Source organism: Podarcis raffonei, chromosome 7 (genome assembly GCF_027172205.1).
Source record: "Podarcis raffonei isolate rPodRaf1 chromosome 7, rPodRaf1.pri, whole genome shotgun sequence".
NCBI classification, from domain to species: domain Eukaryota; kingdom Metazoa; phylum Chordata; class Lepidosauria; order Squamata; family Lacertidae; genus Podarcis; species Podarcis raffonei.
In genome coordinates, this window is record NC_070608.1 from 38,755,300 (window position 1) to 38,779,438 (window position 24,139).

At 39.9% G+C, this 24,139-nt stretch overlaps 1 protein-coding gene across 1 annotated transcript in view; it reads right to left on the bottom strand.

The window, feature by feature from the left end:
* The window catches only part of RP1 (RP1 axonemal microtubule associated), a 179,895-nt gene that overhangs the window by 3,279 nt on the left and 152,477 nt on the right, over window positions 1-24,139 (bottom strand). Inside the window, exons 47-57 of the mRNA XM_053396145.1 lie at window positions 22,271-22,397; window positions 20,981-21,129; window positions 11,609-11,816; window positions 10,688-10,747; window positions 9,136-9,314; window positions 7,314-7,530; window positions 3,729-3,874; window positions 3,478-3,553; window positions 2,073-2,151; window positions 1,611-1,854; window positions 500-578 (exon numbers count right to left, since the gene is read on the bottom strand). Coding sequence (XP_053252120.1) covers window positions 500-578; window positions 1,611-1,854; window positions 2,073-2,151; window positions 3,478-3,553; window positions 3,729-3,874; window positions 7,314-7,530; window positions 9,136-9,314; window positions 10,688-10,747; window positions 11,609-11,816; window positions 20,981-21,129; window positions 22,271-22,397 — 1,564 coding nt within the window. The remainder of the gene's footprint in view (window positions 1-499; window positions 579-1,610; window positions 1,855-2,072; window positions 2,152-3,477; window positions 3,554-3,728; window positions 3,875-7,313; window positions 7,531-9,135; window positions 9,315-10,687; window positions 10,748-11,608; window positions 11,817-20,980; window positions 21,130-22,270; window positions 22,398-24,139) is intronic.

Consider the following 24,139-nt stretch of genomic DNA (forward strand, 5'->3'; position numbering starts at 1 on the left):
ATAGTCTTAATAAGCAAAAAAATACATTTCTTCTTGATAGATGTCATGTAGACTTGTGTAAATCAAAATAAGTGGATTAAAAACCCCCAAATGATTTCCCTACATAATATCTGAGAGTCAAGCCATATGTTATTCTGAGGGCTCTATAATATGTGGCATCAGTTCTGGCAATGTTATAATTCTTTTTTTATTACATTTATATCCCACCCTTCCTCAAATTAGCTTATGGTGGCATACATTGCTCTCTCCCCCAGTTCACATTCACAACAACCCTGTGAGGCAGATTAGATTGAGTGAAAGTGAGCAACCAAAGTTGCCCAGTGAGCTTCATGGTGGAATAGAGACTTGAACCTGGATCCCTCAGGGCCTAGCCCTAGTCCAATATTCCATCTGCACCATCCTCCTGAGGGAGATTTGAGGCATTTCAAAATTGAAGGTGTGGATTCATATGCATATAAATGACAACAAGGATATGCAATAAACCTACAGGTATACTTACCAAATCCTTTGCCATCATGTCCAATCTCAATTTTCTGCAGCCTTCCAACATCCTTTGTTTTGATTCTGAATGTGTCAGTCTTCAAAATAAGAGAAGCAGCTTTCAAAATGTGACAAGTCTATGTCTGGAAAACAGTATGCTTATCTGGGACTGGTTTAAATTTATCTGTGTGCAGGGGGTAGTGAATGGCTGGAGGAGTGCATTATTGTTACTGTTCCTTTTCTGGTACAGTTATATGCTGCTAATTTTCAGCTCTTCCCTGAAAACATAAAACATGTACTTTCCACATTAGGTTTTGAAGGTTTCTTGCCATTTTATTGGTTTCAGAACCCAAGAGATGTTTTCTCTCTGGTAAGTGCATTATGAATTGCCAGTCAGGTGAAGAAACAGCACCTTTTGTTTTCATTTTTTTAATTTATCTTTTGTTTATGGTACCCAAACCTACCTTTAGAATCATAAAGATAAGCGATTTGACTCTAGTTACAGCCAAATCTCTCAAGTGGTATACAATTTGGTTCAGAATATAGTTTCACTTCCAGTGTTCTTGGCAGCAGCAGCACTTTATGTGCATGGATAGTACATTTCCAAGAAGCACCACAACCTCCCACAACTGCATCTTTCATCTATAGGTAGAAGATGCCCTAAAGACAGGAGTGAAGATGGTTTCAGACAGATAACTAAAACAAGGCTAAATGGAAAGTCGAATCCTTTCCCTTTTATAACCTAAGGCTTCAGCACTTACTTTCATTTGTAGGCAAGATGAGGTGAAATCAAGTCACAGTCTGGCCAGTATTTTACAGGTTTGTAACTTAGGAGCACATCAGGGTTTTGATCATTTAAAGGAACATTCTACACATGTGGCAACAAACTCAGGATTGCCCCAATCCAATAGGAATCTGCAGCTAATCATGACTGAGGGGCAACCTGTAGAATCCAAACACGTGTTTGTCTCATTTGCATCACAGTCTTAATTGTGTTTAGTCAGATGTAAGCCAGGTAAGTGGTGGACTTTAGACTGCCGCCTAAATGTAGCACGTGTAAACCTAAAGGTGTAATGTATGAAGTGCCCTGAGATATAAAGAGTGGAAAACATAGACACTGAACTATTTACCTTTGCTCTTTCAAAGGGATCTCGATGATCTAGAGACTCCTTGAGTTGAATTAACTGAGATGTGTCCTTGTCTCCAAACAAAATTATATGCACATTTGCATCAGTTCCTGCTCCCCTTTTGTCACCGGTGTACACTTTAATAATATGCTCTATCAGATTTTCTGAGCTACTGCCTTCTTTGGTAATAAAAGAGAGAGGGATTTCTTTCCTTATTTCAGGTTCATTAGCATCCAAAAGGAATATTCTAAAAGGAAAAGGAAAAAGATTGAGATCAAGCCACATAGTGATGGTTAAAATTCAATATGGAACTTAATAGGGAAAGAAAGAGAAAGAAATATAGTTAATTTCTACAGACGTGTATTAACAGGGATATTTAATAAATATTCTGTCACATGCTATTGACTAACATGCTAGGCAAGCCAACAAACATTTTGTGTGATTTATATATGTATAAAAACTCACTCATTCACTTCAAATATGTATACAGGTTCGTTCTTTGGGGCTTCCTTCAGGTGGAGTGCTTTAATATCCAGTTTGCAAGCTACAGCAGAAGCAACAAGCAATGAAAACAATTTGCTTCACATCAGATATTAATTTGAATCTAGTACTATCTAATATAATAATATTAGATATCAATAAATGGTCTCTCCACCCTATTATATCTTAGCCTTGCACTGAAAAGATGTACATTTGGGCCACAATGGGAGCTTTCATTCAATTGTGAACAGCAAGCCCATGTCTAAGTGTGTGGGGACAATTCTGTTTGAGACCATGGAAGGGCCAAAGGGTTAAAGTCAACTACATCTGCATCATGATCCCCATACAGCAGGCAAACTGAGGGACAAATATACAAGAGCCAGACACTCCTACATGATCAAGTCCTATTAGGATGATAACTTTGAGACTATTTTATCATCCTGATTTTAAGAGGCCCAGTTGAGTTTAAATGCATTCTTTTTGTTCAGTCACTCTGCACTTGTGCAATGTAAGGACTGAAAGAGGCAAGTTGGCCATCACAGAGAGGCACCCTGGCTCTACCTCTGTACCAGGAGTTGTAGCCAGGCCCAGCAGCCACATGCTTGAGGAATAAGTAAACAATTGTTTTATTTCAAGCTGCTTTTCATGAATATATGCAGCGCTCTGTCTTGTTTTAACTTCTGCTTCTTTAATACTTTACACCACAAGCCTATGCAAGCCTACTAAAAAATAAGAGTTCAATGTGATTTACTCCCAAGTAACTATGACTTCAACTTTAGTGTTTTAAGCTTGTGGTTATGATCTTCGTGCCAGTTCAGCACAATGAAGTCTTGATATGATTTTATTCACCAAGAAAAACAGAGGAAAAGTCTTGTTTACAGTAAAATGATCTGGTCATTCTCCCCATTTGCAAATGGGTGTTCACTGAGCAGTTTGAGAAGATCTTGAATTCCAAAGGTGCCTAATTCAGAAACTGATAGGACTTTGATAGATTCCTTCTAATAATGGTCACCCCCAAAAACAAAGGATGCTTCTTAATGAATAAAGCACCCAGAGTCCTAGCTGCATCCCTACCCTAGACCTGATCAGGTATGTATGTATGTATGTATGTATGTATGTATGTACCGGTATGTATTTATTTATTTCAATTTGCATACTGCCCTTCATCTGTAGAACTCTCTGAGGTTCACAACATAAAAATACAAGATAAAAAACACAAAATACAGAATAAAAACAAGAACAGAAACAAACCAATAAGCCCCCTGCTGGTGTTGGAAAGGCAGCTTTGCCTTGGTACATGTGCAGCTACTGCTATTAATATTAATGTCTAATGTAAATACAAATATTAAGAAGCTATTTATGCAGTATCTTCATAATAAAAGAAACTTACATGATTTGCTTCCAATGAGTAGTGTAACTTTGTGTAGCTCCCCCAAATCCACAGCATCTATCTGACCTGTAAATGACTAAAAAAATCCAGCAATATTTAGCTCATTCCCTCTCTCCCTCCCTCCCTCTCTCTCTCTCTCTCTCTCTCTCTCTCACACACACACACACACACACACACACACACACTTCTGTAATAGGTTTCAGGCACAAATGTAAATGACCATTCCAAACATCTGTGAAGAAGTGAATTACCTCCCTGTCTTTTCCTAGCTGAGATGGCAACAAAAGCTTCCTGTTTTCAGTGTCGCCATTGGTTCCGTATATACACAGAGACATATGTATGGAGCTGATTTTGCTTGAGGCATCATTGAAGATTACTTTTACATCATATGCAACAACTGTAAAATAGAAAGGAAAGCCAAATCCAAGAGAACACCTTGTGTAACTATTTTGCAATTCATTACTTTATAAATTTGCTTCCTTCCATTTGCCACATACTAGTCTTGACATTGTGTATGTGTGAAATTATCCTTAGAGAGGTGTTTAATGGTGGTATTCAACTAGGTTTTACTCAGAGCAGACAAACTGAAATTAATGGCCCAACTGAGTCAAGTTCACTAACTTCAGTGGGACTACTCTGAGTAAAACATAGGGCTCATTCATATACGCTTTCATTTGCCCCATCACTTTCCCCTGGGGAAACCCAAGGTTTAGCACTGAATCGGAACAAATGGCAATGGAGGTGTCTGCAGATTGCCATCTGCTCCAGTTGAGCAGGTTTTCTCAGGAGAAATGGTAGAGCGAAGGTAAAACTGCTTGGACCCATCGCTAGAAAGCATGGGACAAGTGGAAGTATGGCTGAGCCTTTAGCTGAGCTTCACCCCTATGTGATTAGGAGCAAAGGCCTTTTCAACTCCCACTTCTTAGCAATTCACTGAGGAATAATACAGAAGACACATCCTGCTGAAGAGCTCCTATCCCCCAATGCCTAATTCTATTTACATTCTGTAAATAGTTTAGTGCTCATTTTTGTGTTGTTTGCTTCAAGAAAAAAATCTGTTTGCAAATAATATGGAAATGAGTGCTAAACTTGTACTATATTCCAGAAGTGGCTTTTGCATCATATGAAAGCTCAGATATAACACAGAATTTGACAGGGAAAAGTTGTTTTAAAGGAATAAACTGCCATGTGAATGCAGTCTAGTTCATGGCCTTAATGTACAAAATGCTCTGTCTTCCTTATCTTATTAATTTTTGTAGAAATTCACTGGGGTAGGTAATTAATACTACTATTTTGGGCAACTGAAGCTCAACCAACTGCACCATGCTAGATAATGACTGTGGAAGATGTGGGTTTAATGAATGTCTAAATGTGATGAAGAGCTCATGTAACTGCTTTATAACTTCAGATTTATCACCATGAATTTTCATGGCATTATTGCCACTACACTTTTGGAGTCTCTGCAAAAGCAAGACAAATCTGAGGGTGCTGTGGAACAAAATATGGATTTGACAACATGCGGAAACAGCCACACAACTACTGCTCATGACACCACGAAGGAACTGGTCTTCGGGCCAATCTATCTGCACTTCTTTATGCACTCTGGCCCCTGGGTGTTTGTAATAATAAACTAAGTGGCTTCTTGAGAATACAGTCCTTTGCCCAGATCTGGATGAAAAAAATGAAACAGCAGATGGTTGATTGGCTTACAGAGTTAGGAACTCAGATATATTGCAGGGATAAGAGCTACAACTGCAAGAGTACTGGGTTGTCAAATTCACAAGCCAATCACTACAAAGATTTTAAGCTGCTTAGGTCCCTCTGACTTCAGAGAAAGTGAATTACCTTAAACCAAGTACTCTGACTGAACTAGCTTGAGCACCCAGCTATTAATATTCAGGATGTAAACTGTGTTTCCAAGGTGCATTCAAATCAGGATTTTAAATATATACATTTAGCATTACAGATGATATATATTCAGAAAAAACATATTTAACATTGATTTGATTTTCCAGAAAGAGTTGTGTGTATCCAGTTGAATATTTTGGTTAATTATATTTACTTGATGGTGTACGTGAGTGAAAGCTCTGAACTTCAGTAAAATTTCCACAGGTAAAATAGTTATTGTAGTAATATGTATTATACCCTTATGTATAAAATCTCTCCTGCTTCCCCTCTCACTTTGAAATACTCTTCTGGTTCATACGTTCACCATAGATGAGTTATATCTATAGATGAGTAAAACAGATTCCCCACCCCCCCTTCAGGTGTTATGGGTCAAATTTCCAAAGTGTGCTTCAGAATTCATATATGCCCTGTGTAGTTCACTGCATACTTATCTCATCCAGATCTGCATAGCTGCCAATGGATCTCATTCACCAGTGGAATTTAGTGGTATTATTGGATTCAGTATGGCTCATTATAAATTTGTGTCATAAATAAGTGTAAAACTAGTGGGAATGTACATAAATTAGCCATGCCATATTTAACACAAACATGCCTCTCATGTAGCTTTTATTGCAATTATCTATTTACCTATAGTTAATTTATCACCTGCTTTTGAATTGATTAATAAATTAATTAAGTGACTAATGTGCATATTGCAAATAAACTAACATAGGCATCATTTTGATATATTGGAAAAAATGAGATAATATATGATCTAATAAAGAAAAGTTACTACTCATTACAGCTGCTTGAAAGTTATCTCCATCATTCTTTCATGTGATGAAACTATGGTTGAAAACACAGTGAGGTCACTGGCCCCCACAGCATTTCAAGTCACATTTGCATGTTGCTGTACATACTAGAGAAGATAGAGATGTTTTCACCTGATGCATACTGCCTGTTTGGTTTCCCTAGGCCTGCAACTGCCCCTAGCTCCTATTCATGAAGCTATCATCTACACATGTGTAAAGTCTGTCTCAAACGCACACACCTCAGCTTAACTGAAAAGTGAATGTGGCTTACATTTTCATATTGCATGGAGGCTGATTTGTGGGGAAAACACATCAAACAGCAGTATTTCTCAAGAAAGTACAGGATTGTGCAGGATTGATATGGATTGTGGACATCAGGTGTCCACGACTTCAGACACCAGTGGTGGGGCTGCCTTGGAGCCAGAATGTGTACACAACCTAAGAGTGAGTTTCAAGCATTTTTCCTTTATTTCCTTACATTCACTCCATGTAGAAGCCAATGCCTCCACCTGGAAATTCTGTGCCTAACACTGTGACCATGCTGAATACAGGGTCTCCCCAGATCCTGGATATTAGGACAGCATCTCTAACAGTATAAGCTTCTATGCATAGCTGGAGTTTGGGAGTGAGAAAAAGAAAGGTGAAAACCTGAAGCCATTCTCTAGCCTTGCTGAACACAGAGGTGAAGGGAAAGCTATTCCCCTAGTTAGAAGGTAATGCTATCTTTTTTTACTTTAATATGTCAGAATCAGCATTATTACAGAAAAGAAACCTACTCTTAATTCTCAGCCCAATAAATGATAATGTTCCTTTAACATTTAACCTACAATTAAACCAATCAAAGCTTGTAACTCTATTTATTAAACAAATTCTCCATTTTTTGTCTTTGGGGGGTGTTCACACATGAGAGACAGACTGAGACTGTGTGTCCATATTAGGGCCTAATTTCATGTGCACAGACGACCCTCCCCACCACCACAAGTGGAGGGATAACTTGTGTTGCTCTAACTTTAAGTATTTTCTTAAAGTATTTTAAATGTGTGCTTAAACCATATTATTTTATTACAGCAACTTATCTTGGTTTGAATTGTAATAACAGAGGTCTTTCTTCTATGCCTGATGCCAATATATACCTACCGGAAAGTGCTTCCCTTAATGGCCACTCTACAGGGAATTCAATCCATTGGTCTCCATTAAGAAGAGGAAGTGTTTTATTTATGGAGAGACTAAAGGTGTCCAGGGTTCCTGTGTTCTGCATTTTACAATGATGAAACAACTGGGATATGCTTTCTCCCAAGTGATGAAGCCCAAACGTCACTTTATAGAGCATTCCCAAATCAGCTGGGAAATACACCTAGAAATAAACAACACGGCAAGTTGATCTTTTGAGTGATTCTGTTGGCTTTAAAGGACATTTTGATATGCTATTTTCTTAAGCATTGTACATCCCTGCAGACCTCAGAAGGAGCACAAATGGCGAATATAGATTGTTTTGAGATTCTTCCTCTGAGAGCCCAGTCTTCCTTCTCCCCACTAAACAGCTAAATTTACTTACTGGCTTTGCAAAGTAAACCCTCAGTATGGTGATGAGGACACACACTGGGCTAGATACAGATGCAGTCATGCCTTATCCCCACTGAAATCAATGGGACAAGTTAGGCATATCTTAAATCACATTGATTTCAATGGGACTATAGTATCACTAACAAGCAGAGGAATCCTTTGGTGGTGGGGATGGAAGTTAATGGTGGAAGAGCCGGCAATTCTTCCACCATACAACCCTGCCAGTCTCCTGCTGCTGCAGTGGATGTTGGGGGAAGGGCAACTGGAGAAAAAATAAGTATGGCAGCTCTAGGACTGGTGTACTTTCCTTTCCCGTCCCGGGATACGTCAGGGGGAAAGGATGGCTTTGGATCTGGTGACCCCAACAGGGATATATTCCTCCTGTCTAATTTTTGGCTGAAGTCACCTACCAAGATGACCAAAGCCATTTCAGTCCCATAAGCAGGGCAGAAGCCAGGCTGCAATGGGTCTAGAACATCAGTTCTATCTAGGAAAACCTGGAGCAGAGACACTATCCCTTGTTCCAACACTATGCTCACAAAAGGAATATTTGGGGTTGACCAAATACCATCGGGTCTTGAGAGGGCTTTCCTTGAGAGGGTGGTATAACCACTGTCTCCTTGAGGCCCGATGGTTTCATGCCATGCTGAAGAGAGGCATTAACCACAACAATAACCCACTTGGCCAGTTCCTCTCTGGCTGCTTTTATTAGGCAGGCTGGGCAACAGACTAGAGTACAGCCAGTGGGTCGCCTGTCTCCAAGGAAACTATTGACTCCCTCATGTAACACATGCCAAAAAGAATCCAGAGAAAAAGAGGGAGCTGATGATGAAGTCACAGAATCAGAAGAAACAGCACATGTATTCAAGTCAGAATGAAAATTAGTGATTTTATCTGTAAAGTGTCTTGCAAGCAGGCCAACAAGGGATGTGAAATCATTTCTCTCTGGGGAATTACCCCCCAAAGAAACCTTTGATCAATTGAAACAATTATGTTGGATAACTCTGCACAGATGCAATGGTGTTGGAGGAAAATAATTTGTTTGGCAACTACACTGCCACGGAGTATGTTCAATCTGGGCTGTTGCCTGCTTGATTCATCACAAGTTTTCCACCAGTATTGCTCTAGTCAATGTCCTTCCAGTTTCATTGCCCAAAGCTCTGAGGAAAACCAGGGGGCACACCTGGCTTTGCTTAAAGATAATTCCTACCATATTGCCAAGAAAATCCCCAAGTGCTACCATAAAACCATTTTAATAGGTCCTTCACCCCAGCAATAGAGTTGGTTTGTTAGAAACTTAACCTATGCAGAAGTATGCAGCTGCTGAATTAAGCCTATAAAAAGCTCATCTACAAAAAACACTGGCAAAGGTGATAATAAGTATACATTATTTTACATCATATGTTACTTGGTCCTCAGCTTGATCTCCTACTTTATCCTCCAAGGAAATTGGTTCAGATTTGCCATTGCATCCATAAAATACCAAAACAAGTTTAGAAATGTTTCCCCAAGACGTCTTAAATTCTTTTGATGAATTTTCATGACATTCAGTGAAATAAATCTTCCATGAACCTTCTGAAAAAATGAAATTGAATAACATTATGAGAAGGCTAAACAAGTTTTTGTAAATAAAACCAATGGGGGGGAAAACAGTAGGCTAAAACATTATGGACTCTTCTTTAAACCAATTATTTCATGAAGGGATAGCTCAGTCTGTAGAGCATAAGACTCAATCTCAGAATTGTGGGTTCAGGCCCCATGTTGAGCAAAAGACTCCTGCATTCTAGAGGGTTGGCCCCTTCCATCTCTACAATTTTTTGATTCTAGAGCAGGCTTATATTATTATTATTATTATTATTATTATTATTATTATTATTATTATTAACAACAACTTTGAGACATTAGAGAGGAATTAGCAATACTTGAAAAATAATATGATAATAAATAGTAACTCACAAATAGACAATTGCATTATATATATTATAAACAATAGGATATATTTATTTACATGTATAGAAACCGATAAGGATAGCATTTAAGAGTAAATATTCTCAAATAGGGTTGGACAAAAACAAACAAACAAGAGAAAAAGATGAAAGGAAAAGGGAAAAAATTAGCTTAATTGATCCTTTCTAGAGTAAGCCGCTCCAGGGATGCATAATTGACTGCTATTTGAGATTTGCATCCAGAACCTTCTTTTTTTCTTCTTTCGTTCTAATTTTCAAATTATATTTGTTTTAGAAGCTTTATGAAAAGATTGACAGTTCACTTACAGTATTTCATGGAAATGCATAGAAAATAGTTTCACATTTTAAAATACGAAAGAAACACAAAAGTTTAAATGAAAAACCATAACTCCATAACAAAGAAAACACTTTCTGTCTGGCATTGAATGAAAGTGCTTGTTATAAAATCAGAACTGATCAAATTGCACCCTGTATTGAGCATCGTTGTACTGTACAATGTCCTTTAGCTTATCATCCAGTAATATATTAAGGATTTCTTTTTCTGTTTTATACAGATCATTTTGCCGTCTTCCCTCTCTTACTTTCACTATTTTGGCAAATTCAGCAATATGAGCTGTGCTCCACCCTCTCATCCGTTGCTCACCAGTGGATGGGGAACTGATCTTTCCCCATCTCTGGCTACTAGCTAATTGTGCCACTGTCAATGAATGCAATATGATCCCTTCATCATCAAAGAGTGTTATGTCTTTTAGAACAACCAGCAGGTTCATAGGTAATTAATATTTTTTTTTTTTAATTTTCACTTTTTATAGAGAACCAAAAAGATTGCAAATTCAGAGCAAGTCCCAAAATATGGTGTGTGTGTGTGTGTGTGTGTGTGTGTACATGTACACACACACACACACACACACTCTTTTGATAGACATATGCTATTGTTAGAGATAGAATTCTGATTGACACAGCTGCAGTGATGTAAAATACCTGATTTCATCTCTTGCTTTTGTAACAGTGAGGCAGTGGTGCTTCTCCTTTCCTGTATTTCTAATTAAAACAAGATGGAAGGCTGCATTAGTTTTGCAAAAGAATGTCTACATAACCATGAATGTCTATATCATAGATGGGGAACCTGAGGCCCTCCAGACATTGCAGCACTCACTATGACTGCCATCATTCCTCACCATTATCTATGCTGGCTGGGACCAATGGGAATTTGGAGTCCTACAACATCTCACAGGCCGCAGATTTCCTATCCCTTTACAATTTATTTTAAAATGTTTTATTTAATATTATCCCTAAAGACTTGGGAAATGATTCCTGGGGTGAAATTAACGAATTTTGCTGTGGGCTTGAAAGATTCCAGTCAGCTTCCCAGGACTGGTTTAGCATGCTGGCAGGGACTTTCCTGCCTCAGGTGACACAAAAGGAGGTTTCAAACTCTGAGTAATAAAACTGAGTTATTTCCAGAGTTCAAGCCTAGAAAATCCAAGGCAAACTGAAGAGAGGGACAGAAAAAGCACCTACCACTAGCAGCCGCTAGTTTAATCAACAGTCAGATTAATGATGCTTCTTCTCATACTGTAGGTGGAATGGCTGTGAACATTCCATGCCATTACAGTAACTCAACCAGTGGTTTAGAACAGGATGGCTTGCAGACAAATGACAGGAAATTGGTGACAGAAAATTCCCATAAAAATTGTATTCCATTTGGTTGTGAGTTCTAATAGTTTATTAATATTCTTTATTCTAACTGCTAAGCTGGCCAGGGCCATTGCTGTGGTAAGCAAAGATTCTGCATGGTGTGCTTTCTGTTATAAGAGGCTTATAATAAATAGAAAAAGTGGCATAGTCTGCAGTTCTGAAGGAGATTCTCAGCAAATAAGTAATGTCTCAAACAATACTGACCTGTACCAGTCAGAGTTACTGAGGCACATCTTTTCCGATCAGTTCTGTCTCTCAGCCATGTTTGAGCCATAAAAAGTATCTCCCTTCCTGAAAACTTTGGCTCCTTCACAATAATCTTCTCAAGCTGCCAATCAGAGCCTTTTCCTTTTTCCACAAGCAGCTCAGATAGAGTTCCAATATCTATGGCTTCCACTTGAAAAACATCCACCTGGAGGGATAACAATTAACATTCAGAGGGCTTAATAAACAGAATAGTTAGGCTGGAACATCATAAAATGAAACTGCCAAGCAGCTAAAAGTAAAAGGACACCAAAGCTTAGTGTTTTCTTATTTAATGCTGACAGACACTAATGAGGAGACTTGGGAAACCCAATTCACTCACAGAGCAAAACTAAATTAGAATACCTTGACTTCCAAACAGAATGAATTGGTACGATCCAATGAAATCAATGGACCTCTGTGGGCACATGCATGGATAGAAAAGAATGAGAATCTGCAAACACATGACTTGGGGTCACATTCACTGCTTAGCTGCATACACATAACCAATTGTTAAGGGTTATGCAGAACTGAGGGACAATTTACAAAGACAGATTTACACAAACACTAATAACTATAAGAACTATGCTTCTGCTACATAAATTGGTCTTATTTGGAATTAGCCACCTATTAAGGTCAATTGGACCACTTGTCAATGAGCAGGTCATGGACTGCAGTTTAATATTTAGAGAAATTTGCACATTGCAAAATCCCTTTGATTTATTGTTTAAACTGTAACCATCACCTTGAAAACATCTTGGCCCTGAAAGATAAATTTGCTGCATAACATTCTCTTGGACTAATCTGCCGTTAGAAATAGAAATGGGCGAGATGAAGGCCAATAAAATGAAACACAGTGCAGTCAGTTTAGTGGTACTGCTGGCAGGTGCAGCTCAATTGCTGGGGTGGAGTGAAGGGAAGCGGTACCAAAGTGGTACCAAAAGGGGCAAGATGATGGTGAGGTTGGGGCTGCATGGGCACAAATAGCACACAGCCACTGTGCCTGCATAGTCCAGGTCTCTCTGTGATCTTGCGCCCTCCGCTCCTGGAAAGTGGCAGCGATGCTGCAACCAGGAGGCTATTTGCACAACTCCACCACACTGGCTGAGCTGCTCCCACCTGTTATGGTCTGTCTGAAACCCCAGCAATGAAATACAGTGGTACCTCGGGTTACATACGCTTCAGGTTACATACGCTTCAGGTTACATACGCTTCAGGCTACAGACTCTGCTAACCCAGAAATAGTGCTTCAGTTTAAGAACTTTGCTTCACGATGAGAACAGAAATCGTGCTCCGGTGGTGCGGCAGCAGCAGGAGGCCCCACTGGCTAAAGTGGTGCTTCAGGTTAAGAACAGTTTCAGGTTAGTTTGGTCAATTGGCAGGATTTAAATTGAATAAGTTAAAGACTAAGGTATTGGAGAAAAATCTAACACAGATTGAAAAAGAAAGGTTTCAGAATGAGACGGGGTTGACTGTGGCTAAAAAAGTGAAATATTTGGGTGTGAATATGACAGCTAAGAATGTGAATTTATTTAAAGACAATTATGAAAAAACTTGGACAGAAGTGAAAAAAGATCTAGAGATATGGTCAAACTTGAAGCTTTCCTTGTTAGGTCGAATTGCAGTTATAAAAATGAATGTATTGCCAAGAATGTTGTTTTTGGTTCAAACATTACAAATAATGGATAAAATGGACTGTTTCAAGAAGTGGCAGAAAGATATATCTAAATTTGTCTGGCAGGGCAAGAAGCCCAGAATAAAATTTAAGATATTAACGGATTCAAAGGAAAGAGGGGGGTTTGCCCTGCCAGACTTTAAATTGTACTATGAAGCGGCAGCTTTCTGCTGGCTAAAAGAATGGCTGCTTCTTGAAAACACAGACATTTTGGACTTGGAAGGATTTAACAATATTTTTGGGTGGCATGCATATTTGTGGTATGACAAGGTTAAAGCGCATAAAAGTTTCAAAAATCATATTGTCAGAAAAGCATTGCTGAATGTCTGGGTTAGATATAAGGACTTGCTGGAAAATAAGACTCCAAGATGGTTATCATCAATGGAAGCTAAGGCAGTTAAAAAGCTAAATATGGAGTCGAAATGGCCAAGATATTGGGAAATCTTGGAAAAGGAAGGGGACAAACTGAGATTACAGAGTTTTGAAAAATTAAAAGGGAAGGTGAGAGATTGGTTACATTATCACCAAATAAATGAAGTGTTTAAACTAGACAGAAAAATAGGCTTCCAGGTGGAAAAGTCAAAATTAGAGACTGAACTGTTAGAATCCAGTACTAAGAATTTGTCAAAAATGTATAATCTGCTGCTGAAATGGAACACACAAGATGAAACGGTTAAATCAACTATGATTACATGGGCTCAGGACATTGGTTATAACATCATGTTTGCTGACTGGGAAAAGTTGTGGACCACCGGGTTGAAGTTTACGGCGTGTAACGCCTTAAGAGAAAATATAATGAAAATGATTTATAGGTGGTACATAACCCCAGTCAAGCTTGCAAAGATCTACCATTTGCCTGATAATAAATGTTGGAAATGTAAGGAAAAGGAAGGCACATTTTTTCACCTCTGGTGGACATGCCCGAAGATTAAGGCATTCTGGGAAATGATTTATAATGAACTGAAAAAGGTATTTAAATATACTTTCCCCAAGAAACCAGAGGCCTTTCTCTTGGGTATTGTCGGCCAGGGGGTGCTAAAGACAGACACAACCTTCTTTATGTATGCTACAACAGCAGCCAGAATACTCATTGCAAAGTACTGGAAGACACAGGATCTACCCACACTGGAAGAATGGCAGATGAAGGTGATGGACTATATGAGCTTGGCAGAGATGACGAGCAGAATCCGAGACCAGGGAAGAGAAGCGGCTGAAGAAGAATGGAAAAAGTTCAAGGACTACTTAAAGAAATATCATAAAATTGGAGACAGTTAGAATGATGTTGGATTAAAATAAATGGTTACTATCAGTAATGGTTATGACAAAGAGAATAAGGGTGATTAGCATAAATTTATAATAAAATAAGGCAAGATTTCGCTGAATAACTGTAAGAATTTGGAATACAGAAACGGGAAGTATGAGGAGGTCGAGGAAGTAAGGTTTAGAAATTGGGTCATGAAATGCTACTTGTTTTATGTTTTATTATTGTTGAATGTTTGTTCATGTATGTTTTGTTTCTGTTATATAAAAAAATTGTTCAATAAAAATATTATATAAAAAAAAAAAGAACAGTTTCAGGTTAAGAACGGACCTCCGAAAAGAATTAAGTACTTAGCCCGAGGTACCACTGTACCCTCCTAGAATTTGAGATATTTGTCTGGTACCATATCATTTGTCATCTATGTGACAGACCACATAGAGGATTAATATGAATTCCCTTCCACTGTTTTACTGCTATTTTCATTCATTTTGCTGTTTTACAGTTTAAATATTTCATTATGGGCTTGCCTTCAGTTGTAAGCCACCTTGGGGACCTATTGAAGGAAAGTTGGAGTACAAAAGATATCTTAAAGGGGGGGGGAGCAATAAGTTTTAAAAGATGTCCTGCTGCTTCTCATGTTGAAACTGTACTGCTTTGAAGTATATGTGTTTTATCTTCTTGGTCACAGAGAGAAGTCCCAAACTGAAATTTCAATTGTTCTGTCTTAGAAAGCAAGCAAATTCCCTTTAAAATCACAGCAAGCCCTTTCATATTTTCATTTCTACTGATATAAACTCCATATTTTTTGTGATATCCTTAATGTACCGCACATCACCTTAATGCACAGAAATGTTTCCCAAAGCCTCATGTTCTGAAAATGCCAATCAACTTTCTTTAACCTGAGTTGGCTTTATCCCGCATTTCTCAATGTCAGCTCCGAAAGCTTTCTCTTTCTGTTCATAGCAGCAAGTAGCTGTCTTATCAGCAACAGATTCAAAATAAACAGTCTTTGCATAAACATCAATCACATATCTTCAGTACCGGTAGTTCAGATTTGATGGTTAGTTAGCAAAAATATTCCCAGCAAAAATGGAAATGAAGAATCAGGCACACCATACCCCTCATTTTCGGGTCTTGAATGTCAATTGCTTCCCATAGCCCTTAATTTCTACTCATTTACCATAATCCCCACTTTCAATTTTAAATACTTCCCTAGAAGCTAAAGGAAACTGTTATAGCCAGGCTTGGATTTAAAAAAAATAAAATAAAGCTGAGATTCATAACTCCTAGTTTGTGGCCTGATTATTCCCCTCTTTCTTTTGGAGATACTTTATTCCCTAAAATAGAATTACAGGGATGGAGTCTGGTGGAAGTGGCATAAAGAGCATCGTCCTTAATTTGAAAACTGGGACGTCTATGAATAGAAATAGCAGTAAAAGGATCCCACATATGGCTAGTACTTGCCAATCTTACCCTTTAACAAATTCTGATATATATTTTCCTCTATAAGGATTTGCATTTAACACCTTTTGACATCCAAATGATAGAAAACAATATAGATTAGATGAAGAAACAGGAGAACTGCTTTTTTTTAAAAAAAAGAAATACCCTACTTAATATTGGAAAAGTAAGGATTTGAACTTATTTCAGATGGTACTAACGAGTTTAAAACAAGGTTTTGCTAAAAGTAAGAGTAACATTAGCTCAATTAACACGTCACATTGCTCACATTGAGGGCATAAGCAAGGAGCAGGGGTGTGCTATTAGCCACACCATCATATCTTTCCCTTTCAGTAGCCACTTACCATGTGTGGTTGTCGGAACAGAAAATTTAATGCATGAACTCCTGCTCATGAAGAGGGGCTCATTGCAATCAGGTTGTGAGCAGGAGCTTGTGCATTGGTATTTCTGTCCACACAACCACATGTGACATATGGCTACTGTGAAAGGGAAAGATAAAACATTGGGAGTGTAAGATTCGTGTGACCAAAAGGCAAAAGTGTTTATTGAGAAAAAGTTGGAACTGAAGCCTGCATTCTTGGGAGTCGTTCCTATATGGATGCTAGACTAAAAATGGTATAAACAGAAACTGGTGTAGCCTGCATACAGTATATGGAGCTGGGCTAAAAACATGCCCCCATTCTTAGCTCTGTGCAGCTGTGCTCTATAAATAAGAAACACATGAATAAAGTTATTGATTTAAAGAAAGCCAATAAAGAAAACTGGAATGACTACAACAGAAAAATAATCTAGGGGGAAATGCAATATATGTTATTTTCACTAGAATAAGTATAGCTTTATTTGCTTTTGGTAGAAAACCAGAGTCACACAGAGACCTGTAACCTTTAGTTTACAATAGGCAATGCCTCAAATACACAGGCTAGAGGGCTTATATACATGTTACATCCTCTTAGGCAGGGGTTGCTGGGAAATATCCACAAGTGGTGACCATAACGTGCGAGAACTACTCCTGTGGAAAGTCACTGTGCCAGCATAAGCTGCTACAATTATATGGAAGAGGCGGCTGAAATGGTTAAATTATTACTTTAAGAGCTGCCGAAGAAAACACATTAAGTTTTATTGATTACTTAGTTATTTGTTCTTTTGGATTTCTCAGGAAGCTTACTCATTGGGGGGTCCTGACACTGAAAAAGATAGGGCATAAATATAATAATAATAATAATAATAATAATAATAGGGGGGCCTTGCACTTCAGTTGCTCTTGCCAATAGCTCAGTTTTGGGAGAGCACATCCCTGCTGCTGCTGCTGCTGGGGGGCTGCTACTCTGGCCTTTGGGCCTGCAGGGTTTCAGTTTGTACATAATGAAACTGCTAGGCAAGGTTTCCCCAAGATTTAATCTGAAGTGTTGTCTGGATGCTGGTGATAGCCAGCTCTGTCTCTCTTTCTCATCTGATCGCAGGAGGGGACTGGTGGTTTTGAACTCTGTCAGATGCAGATAGGCTGGATGCAGGCGAACAAGTTGAAGCTTAATCCAGGAAAGATGGAGGTAATGGAGGGTTTCTACTGATTTGCACAAAGTGCATAGCCTTTGTTGGATGGGGTTGTACTCCCTATAAGTACAAAACTTCAGGCCGAGAGGCTGAATGTGGCTCTTCAAGCCTCTCGATTTGAGCCTCAGGATTCTTCCCAAGCCACACTCCTCTCTAATCCTGGCCTGCACCTGCAGCAGCACCTGCCTGGTTTTTGTGCTGCTGGTTTATGCTATTTGAAGAACTGCAGTTAATGGAATCATAGAATTGTAAAGTTGAAAGGGACACTGAGGGTCATCTAGTCCAAATGCCTGCAAGGCAGGAATCTAAGCTAAAGCGTCTGTGACAGATGGTCATCCACCTCTGCTTAAAAACCTCCAAGGAAGGAGAGTCCAGCACCTTCTGAGGAGTTCATCTCACTGTTCAACAGTTCTTACTATCAGAAAGGTCTCCCTGATGCTTGGCTGGATTCTCCTTTCTTGTAACTTGAATCCATTGGTTCGAGTCTTACCCTTTGGAGTAGGAAAAAGCTAATAGGATCACACACATAGGATCATACAACAATAATGCTGTTGTTCAGATGCTGTCAATCAGCCAAATGACTCGATGAACAATTTTTTGTTTGTTTCTTTTCAGACAAGCCAATAGACATGTGAAGCAATATATTGACTTGCTCATCTGCTCCATAGGCTCAACAAGGTCTTCACCTGGTCCTGTCACACACAGCTGTAATTTTCAGAATGCTAAAATGTAATCAAATTTTTGACTGTCATTTGTGAAGCAATCTTCAGATTACAGATGATGCTCAGCCAGTGCAAAGGGCCCCAGTTTTCTCATATCTTGAAAATGTATTTAAATATTTCAGACTTTCTGATATATTTCTACATCATTAATCTGCTGTTTATAACAGTCGTGGCATTTGTATGAGGCTAATGCCATATTTTGACATGATATTAAACAGGAATTTGGTTACATTGAGTGGCAGTTACTGTAGAGTCAGGGGGGAAATTATTGCTAGGCAAAGCACATTTTAAAATGTCACAACAACTGTTAAGGTGTAGCATGCAAATTCCACACCTGAGATAATGTAAAACCCTTCACTTCCCTGTTTCCAGGTTCCCTTGCTGCAGAGTAGAAAGGGGGGGGGGACTCAAGGTACATATCTGCTTGACTAAAAATCAGTCAATACTACTGGAGTTTCTTTTCTGTTTTTAGTTTAAGGGAAAAAACCACACATAATATACAAACATACATTTTGTAAAAGTAAACATATTTTTTAAAAAATCACAGCTAAGGCAAGGATCAAATGATCCCATCATATTTAAAGACTGATATTTTTCAGTCCTGACCATATAAATCAGTCAGGAGAATGGAACATTTTTATAGGCAACCACACTTACTTAGCGAGATAATTTTGTAGGATCTCTGTAGCAAACACCAGGCAATATTGATAAGGATTTATTAGGAATGCTTCTATCCAATTATATATCTCCTCACAATGTGCAATATTGTATCAAATTATATATCTCCTCCTGTGCAATGTTGTATCAAATATGTGTTTATCTCAGATTTTAATCTTTAAGCTGTTGTTGTACAATGTTTTAAATGTATTTTTTATTCTTGTGAAAGCTGTCCCAGTTGTGCTTTTCAAGCTGGTCTTTGACCGTAATAAAATTATGTTATATTATGTTATCAAATAATGAAAACAAATGGTGTGTATGTGTGTGTGCGCGCGCACACACACACACACATGCTTAGTTCCCTTATGGTAACAAAGGGGAGTATAAGAAAAATGTATTAATTAAATAAACCCATGACCTTGCACTGAAATTCAACCCACAATTTCAGCACACTTCTGAATTGGCATGCAGTATTCCATGTCTTCCAATTCAAGGGCTATAATATATGGAAGGATCTGTTTAGCTATGGGTGCCCTATAGAACTTCTGCCTTTCTTTCTAAATCAATGCAGCCAGCCCCTACTCCTCCTGTGTCACATGACAAAATGCTTTTGATGCTTAATGGAGTTTCAAAAATAGTTACCGAGGTGATAGAGTAGTGGAGGCTGCTGTTTTGGGTTGCCTGTTTTTTTTAAAAAAATCCATAAATCTCACTGGGTATCTGCAACCTCATGTGCATGCCTAAAGGACCACTGTGGATTGTGGCCTTTTTCCAGAAGAAGGAGGAAATGTCCTGGCATGTTCACAGACAGTGAATCTGTAAAGGTCAGTAGAAAAATCCCCCGGGGTGTGGCCCAGCAAACTGGTTTAGTATCCTAATGTTGAAGAAAGGGGTTTGTGGCTTCATGAGCTTACGATCCACCCATCACCGGTATATTTTAAGAAGTACCAAGAAAGAGACAAAATTATCCTATTGAAAGTACTCATTAAATTGCAGGTAATAATTTTATTTTATAATATTGTCTGCATATGTAAAGTATTGCTCAAGGTAGTTTTCTTCGTGAGAAGCTGAATCTTTTAGAAGCTTGAAGGCAGCAGAAGGAGATGAAAATAAAAGTGCATGCAATAAAGAAAATAATATATTACCACAATTTAAAGCCGTGGTATAATTACACAGGCAAAGACCTCTCTCATGACATCTAATTAGGAAAGCAACTGCTTGGTAGAATGTGATTCATTCTCCTTTGCATGTAGGGGAATGCTTTCTACTATACGTAATCCGCCAGTAGTAAAGAGCAGGCTTACCCTTACAAAAATGACCTATAATCTCACATACAGCCATGACAAATTTTATAGAGGAGCCTGCCCTCCAGACATTTTGGACTACAACTCCCCTTAGTACCAGCCAGCAAGACTAGAGCTGATGTGAATTCCAATCTGAATGTGTGTTTTCAGGATCCATTGTATTCCTATAATTGTTTTTTCATTCTGAATTTTAAATTGTTGTAACCTGCCCCAGAACCTGATGAAGGGAAGGTAATAAATTTTATAATTATAATAATAATCCAAAACATCTGGATGTACGCTGAGGGTCAGGGTGTACCGCTGGGCAGCCCGATTGGATTGCACACACGCGGCAGCCTGATCGGACACCGTGCGAGTGGCAGCCATACAGATGCCACGCACGAGTGGCAGCCCGTACGGATGCCCGTGCGTGAGTGGCAGCCTGATTGGGCTGTGTATGTGTAACAGCCTGTACGGATGCTGTGCGAGCATCAGCCCATACGGATGCAGCAAGCGGCGCCCATACTGACTGCGGGTGCACCCTTCGCTGCTCCACACCTGGGGGGAGGCAGTGGCCCATCGTGACACACACCCCCTGGGTGGCACCCGGGGTGGCCCACTCCCTCTGCCCCCCCTTCGTACGCCACTGTGCATCTGTAGTTTCTGTAATGCAAAGCATTACAAAACAGGTATTGTTGCAAGACAGTGCACCTGGCAACCTACCTTCTCCTTGGCAAAAATGTCCTTTCCATTTCTAACTAATTTCCTCTTGCCAGTGTCTCCCATGGATCCTTTCAAAGTGACGTACACATCTGAGTCTGTTCCTGATTCTGGGGAGGAGTCCGTTGAGATGTACAGAACATACTGTTTAACTGTAGAAAAAGCAAGAGGTATTGACTCTCACTCAATAAACACATACAAGTTAATAGCACTATCCTTTTATTAGGAGACTGCTGGGTGGGCCTCAGCTTGCACAGCTAAGGGCAGGACTTCAGGGAGGAAGCCTTGGGCTTGGTTCCTGAGCACATTTTACAATACTAAGGGTGGCATGTAACTAAGTTTTGCTCACCGTAGGCACACTGAAATTAATAAGCAGGAGAAAGGTAGGTCTATTAATTTCAGTAGGTCTGCTCTAAGTTAGCTGCTACCCTAAGAGCCTTTCTGGAAGCCCCTTATCACTCCCAGGCAAAAAGGCAGGGTGTGTGCATATGAGTGTGCTGGCCATGTGCTGGTCTGGAGGATGAGTGTGTGAGTGAGAAATGAGGTTGTCCTTGTGGGATAGTAGTGAAAAAAGACATGCTGCAGACATTTCCTGCAGCATTGCTGAGCCCTCTTGGCAGTCAGGGATTATACACAAGAGCATCTTCTCTTCTTCTAGCTCTTCTTCCTTGAATAACTTGTTTGTGTGTGTGTGTATCTTCACAAGTGGCAAGTCTACTGGTCATAGAGCAACAGAAGAAGTGGCTTTTACATGGATTTACAATGCTGGCATTAGTATCCACTCTGCGTACTGAGGACTTACTGAGCTATTCCCACCCTGTGAATGGTAATTTTAGCTAAATGTTGCACAGTAAAATAAGCAGAACTGTAAGATTTTCCCTTTTCTGACTTTGCCAATTCTCATGTGTCACCACCATCAGCCTTTCATCAGGCTGTAACAGAGAAAAGCATGAGATGCAGGGCCACCCCATTGGCTCTGCTGAGAGATCTGCTCCATAGGACTTCTCCTCTCCCTGAATTGTTTCTATTCCAGCTGATCAGAAGCACCACTGAGGAAATTGTTGTCAGTGTTTTCTTATTTTCCTCTTCCCTACTCTTCCCATTTTCCTTTTTTTATTGTGTATTTTAAATCTTTAAGTTTGCAGGGACTGTGGTGTGTGTGTGTGTGTGTGTGTGTGTGTGTGTTACAAATCTGATGAAAACAGGTCTGAGAGCCCTTTTGGCTGAAGAGTAAGGTAAAAATGTTTCAAATGAAATAAACAAGCAAACAAATCTGTGTGGCAATTAACAAACCTGCTAAAAAGTTGCAGCCAGCTGTGAGAACTGGAAATTCAGCCATTGTGCTTCCTTCAGCATCTGAAAAATCTCGGACACACGGGAATTCCAGGATTTGTTTGCTTTTTCTGTGCTGAAGTTTCACCTGTACAAAATGAGATATGTATAGATCAAACCAAGCTCCATGTAGGCCTACAGTTTGTTTCTGGGAAGCTCACAAACAGGGCATGAAACCAATGGACACACCCTATGGCAGGGATGGGTGGACCCATGTTCTCGAGATGTTCACCATCCTTGATGGTCAGCTTCATGGGCTGGGGCTCCTGGGATTTGGAATCTAGCATCATCTGGAGGGTGAGAGATTTTCCAATCCAGTCCTATGGTTTGTCCCCAGCTGGCATACAGAACTCCATAGCCCTTGAAGACAGCAATGGGGTCTACACCAAATTAGCATCTTCCAAGCAGACACAACCACGTGGCAGTCATATTGTGAGAATCAGCCCTAAGTCCCAGACTCCAGCCATCAGTTCAGATCACTTAAGCTCTACTGGTTCAAAACTAGAGCATGCTATATCCTAAGCATAGTTATTGATTATCTATTGTGTACAAATAATGAGATATTGAAACATTAGCCATGGTGCAAATACAAGCGTTGAGCCACAATTTCAGGCAGTGGCATAGCCGGGGGGGGCCACCTGGGGGTGTAGCTCCGGGTGCATTTTTTAAGGGGGCACAACTAGGTGCCCCCACAACAGGTTTCCTCATTGAGAGAAGCCATGCCTGGGCCTGCCCTTTGGGGCTGGGGCAGCGGTAGCACTGGCTCCTTCTCCCTAGGGCTGCCCCGGGCCATCTGAATAGAAGAGGGAGGGCGCAGCCATCAGCTGGCCACAGCTCCACTCCTGGGTCAGGCCTGACCCGGGTGACCCGGGAGAAACTGGCAGTGTTGCCGCCCCTCTCCAACACTAGAGGGAACTGCAGAGGCAGCTTCCTCAGATGGTGGCCCAACACTATGAGCCGGCTGCAGCTCCACCCCAAAGTCAAGCCTGACCCAGGGGCAGAAGTGTTGGAGAGGTGGCAGCAGCACCGCTCTCCAACGCTGGGACCTGGTGCACAAAGGGAGCTGTGGAGGCAGCTTCCTCGCATGACAGCCCAATGCTACAAGGCAGCCACAGTGCAGAAGCAGCGGGCTCTGGTGGGTGAGTGCACTGCCTGGCGGCACACCCCACCCATCTACGGTGCATGTGTGTCTGCCCCAAGTGGTGATCGCAGACACTGCACCCCTGTATGCAGGGGACATTGCCACCAAAGGCAGCACAGAAGAGTTCATCTCCCTACATATATAATACCATCTATCATCCTCTGAATGTTTGAATCAGTCCAGCATTTGCAGGAAAAAAACATTCCTTCCTGTAAATACTTATGAAATGTGCATTTATCACCCTCTATGGAGGATGTTTCTTGAAAACCCTACTTTAAAAATGACTTCAGAATACACTGTGGAAAACATGGTTTTGTAAAAGCTTTAAAAAACAAACCACACACATACTCCAATATCCAAAGTTTGAGTAAAGCAATAAGTCCATTGATGGGTCTGCTCAGAGCATGACTTCATTGGATATCACCTATTGAAAGTACCGTATTTTTCCATGTATAAGACATTTGGGGGGGGACTCCGATTTAAGAAAATGGGGGGGGGAGATCTATGTATAAGATGCCCCCAAATTTTGGACATTATTTTTTTGGGGGGGGAACCTAGTCTTATACACGGAAAAATACGGTATCTAATATTTCATTTAGACCCAATATATTTTGTGTAAATGCTGTTGGGGGAAATGGATTTTCTTGTTTTTCATTTCAATCAGGGTTTTGGCCTGGTTTCGGAACAGA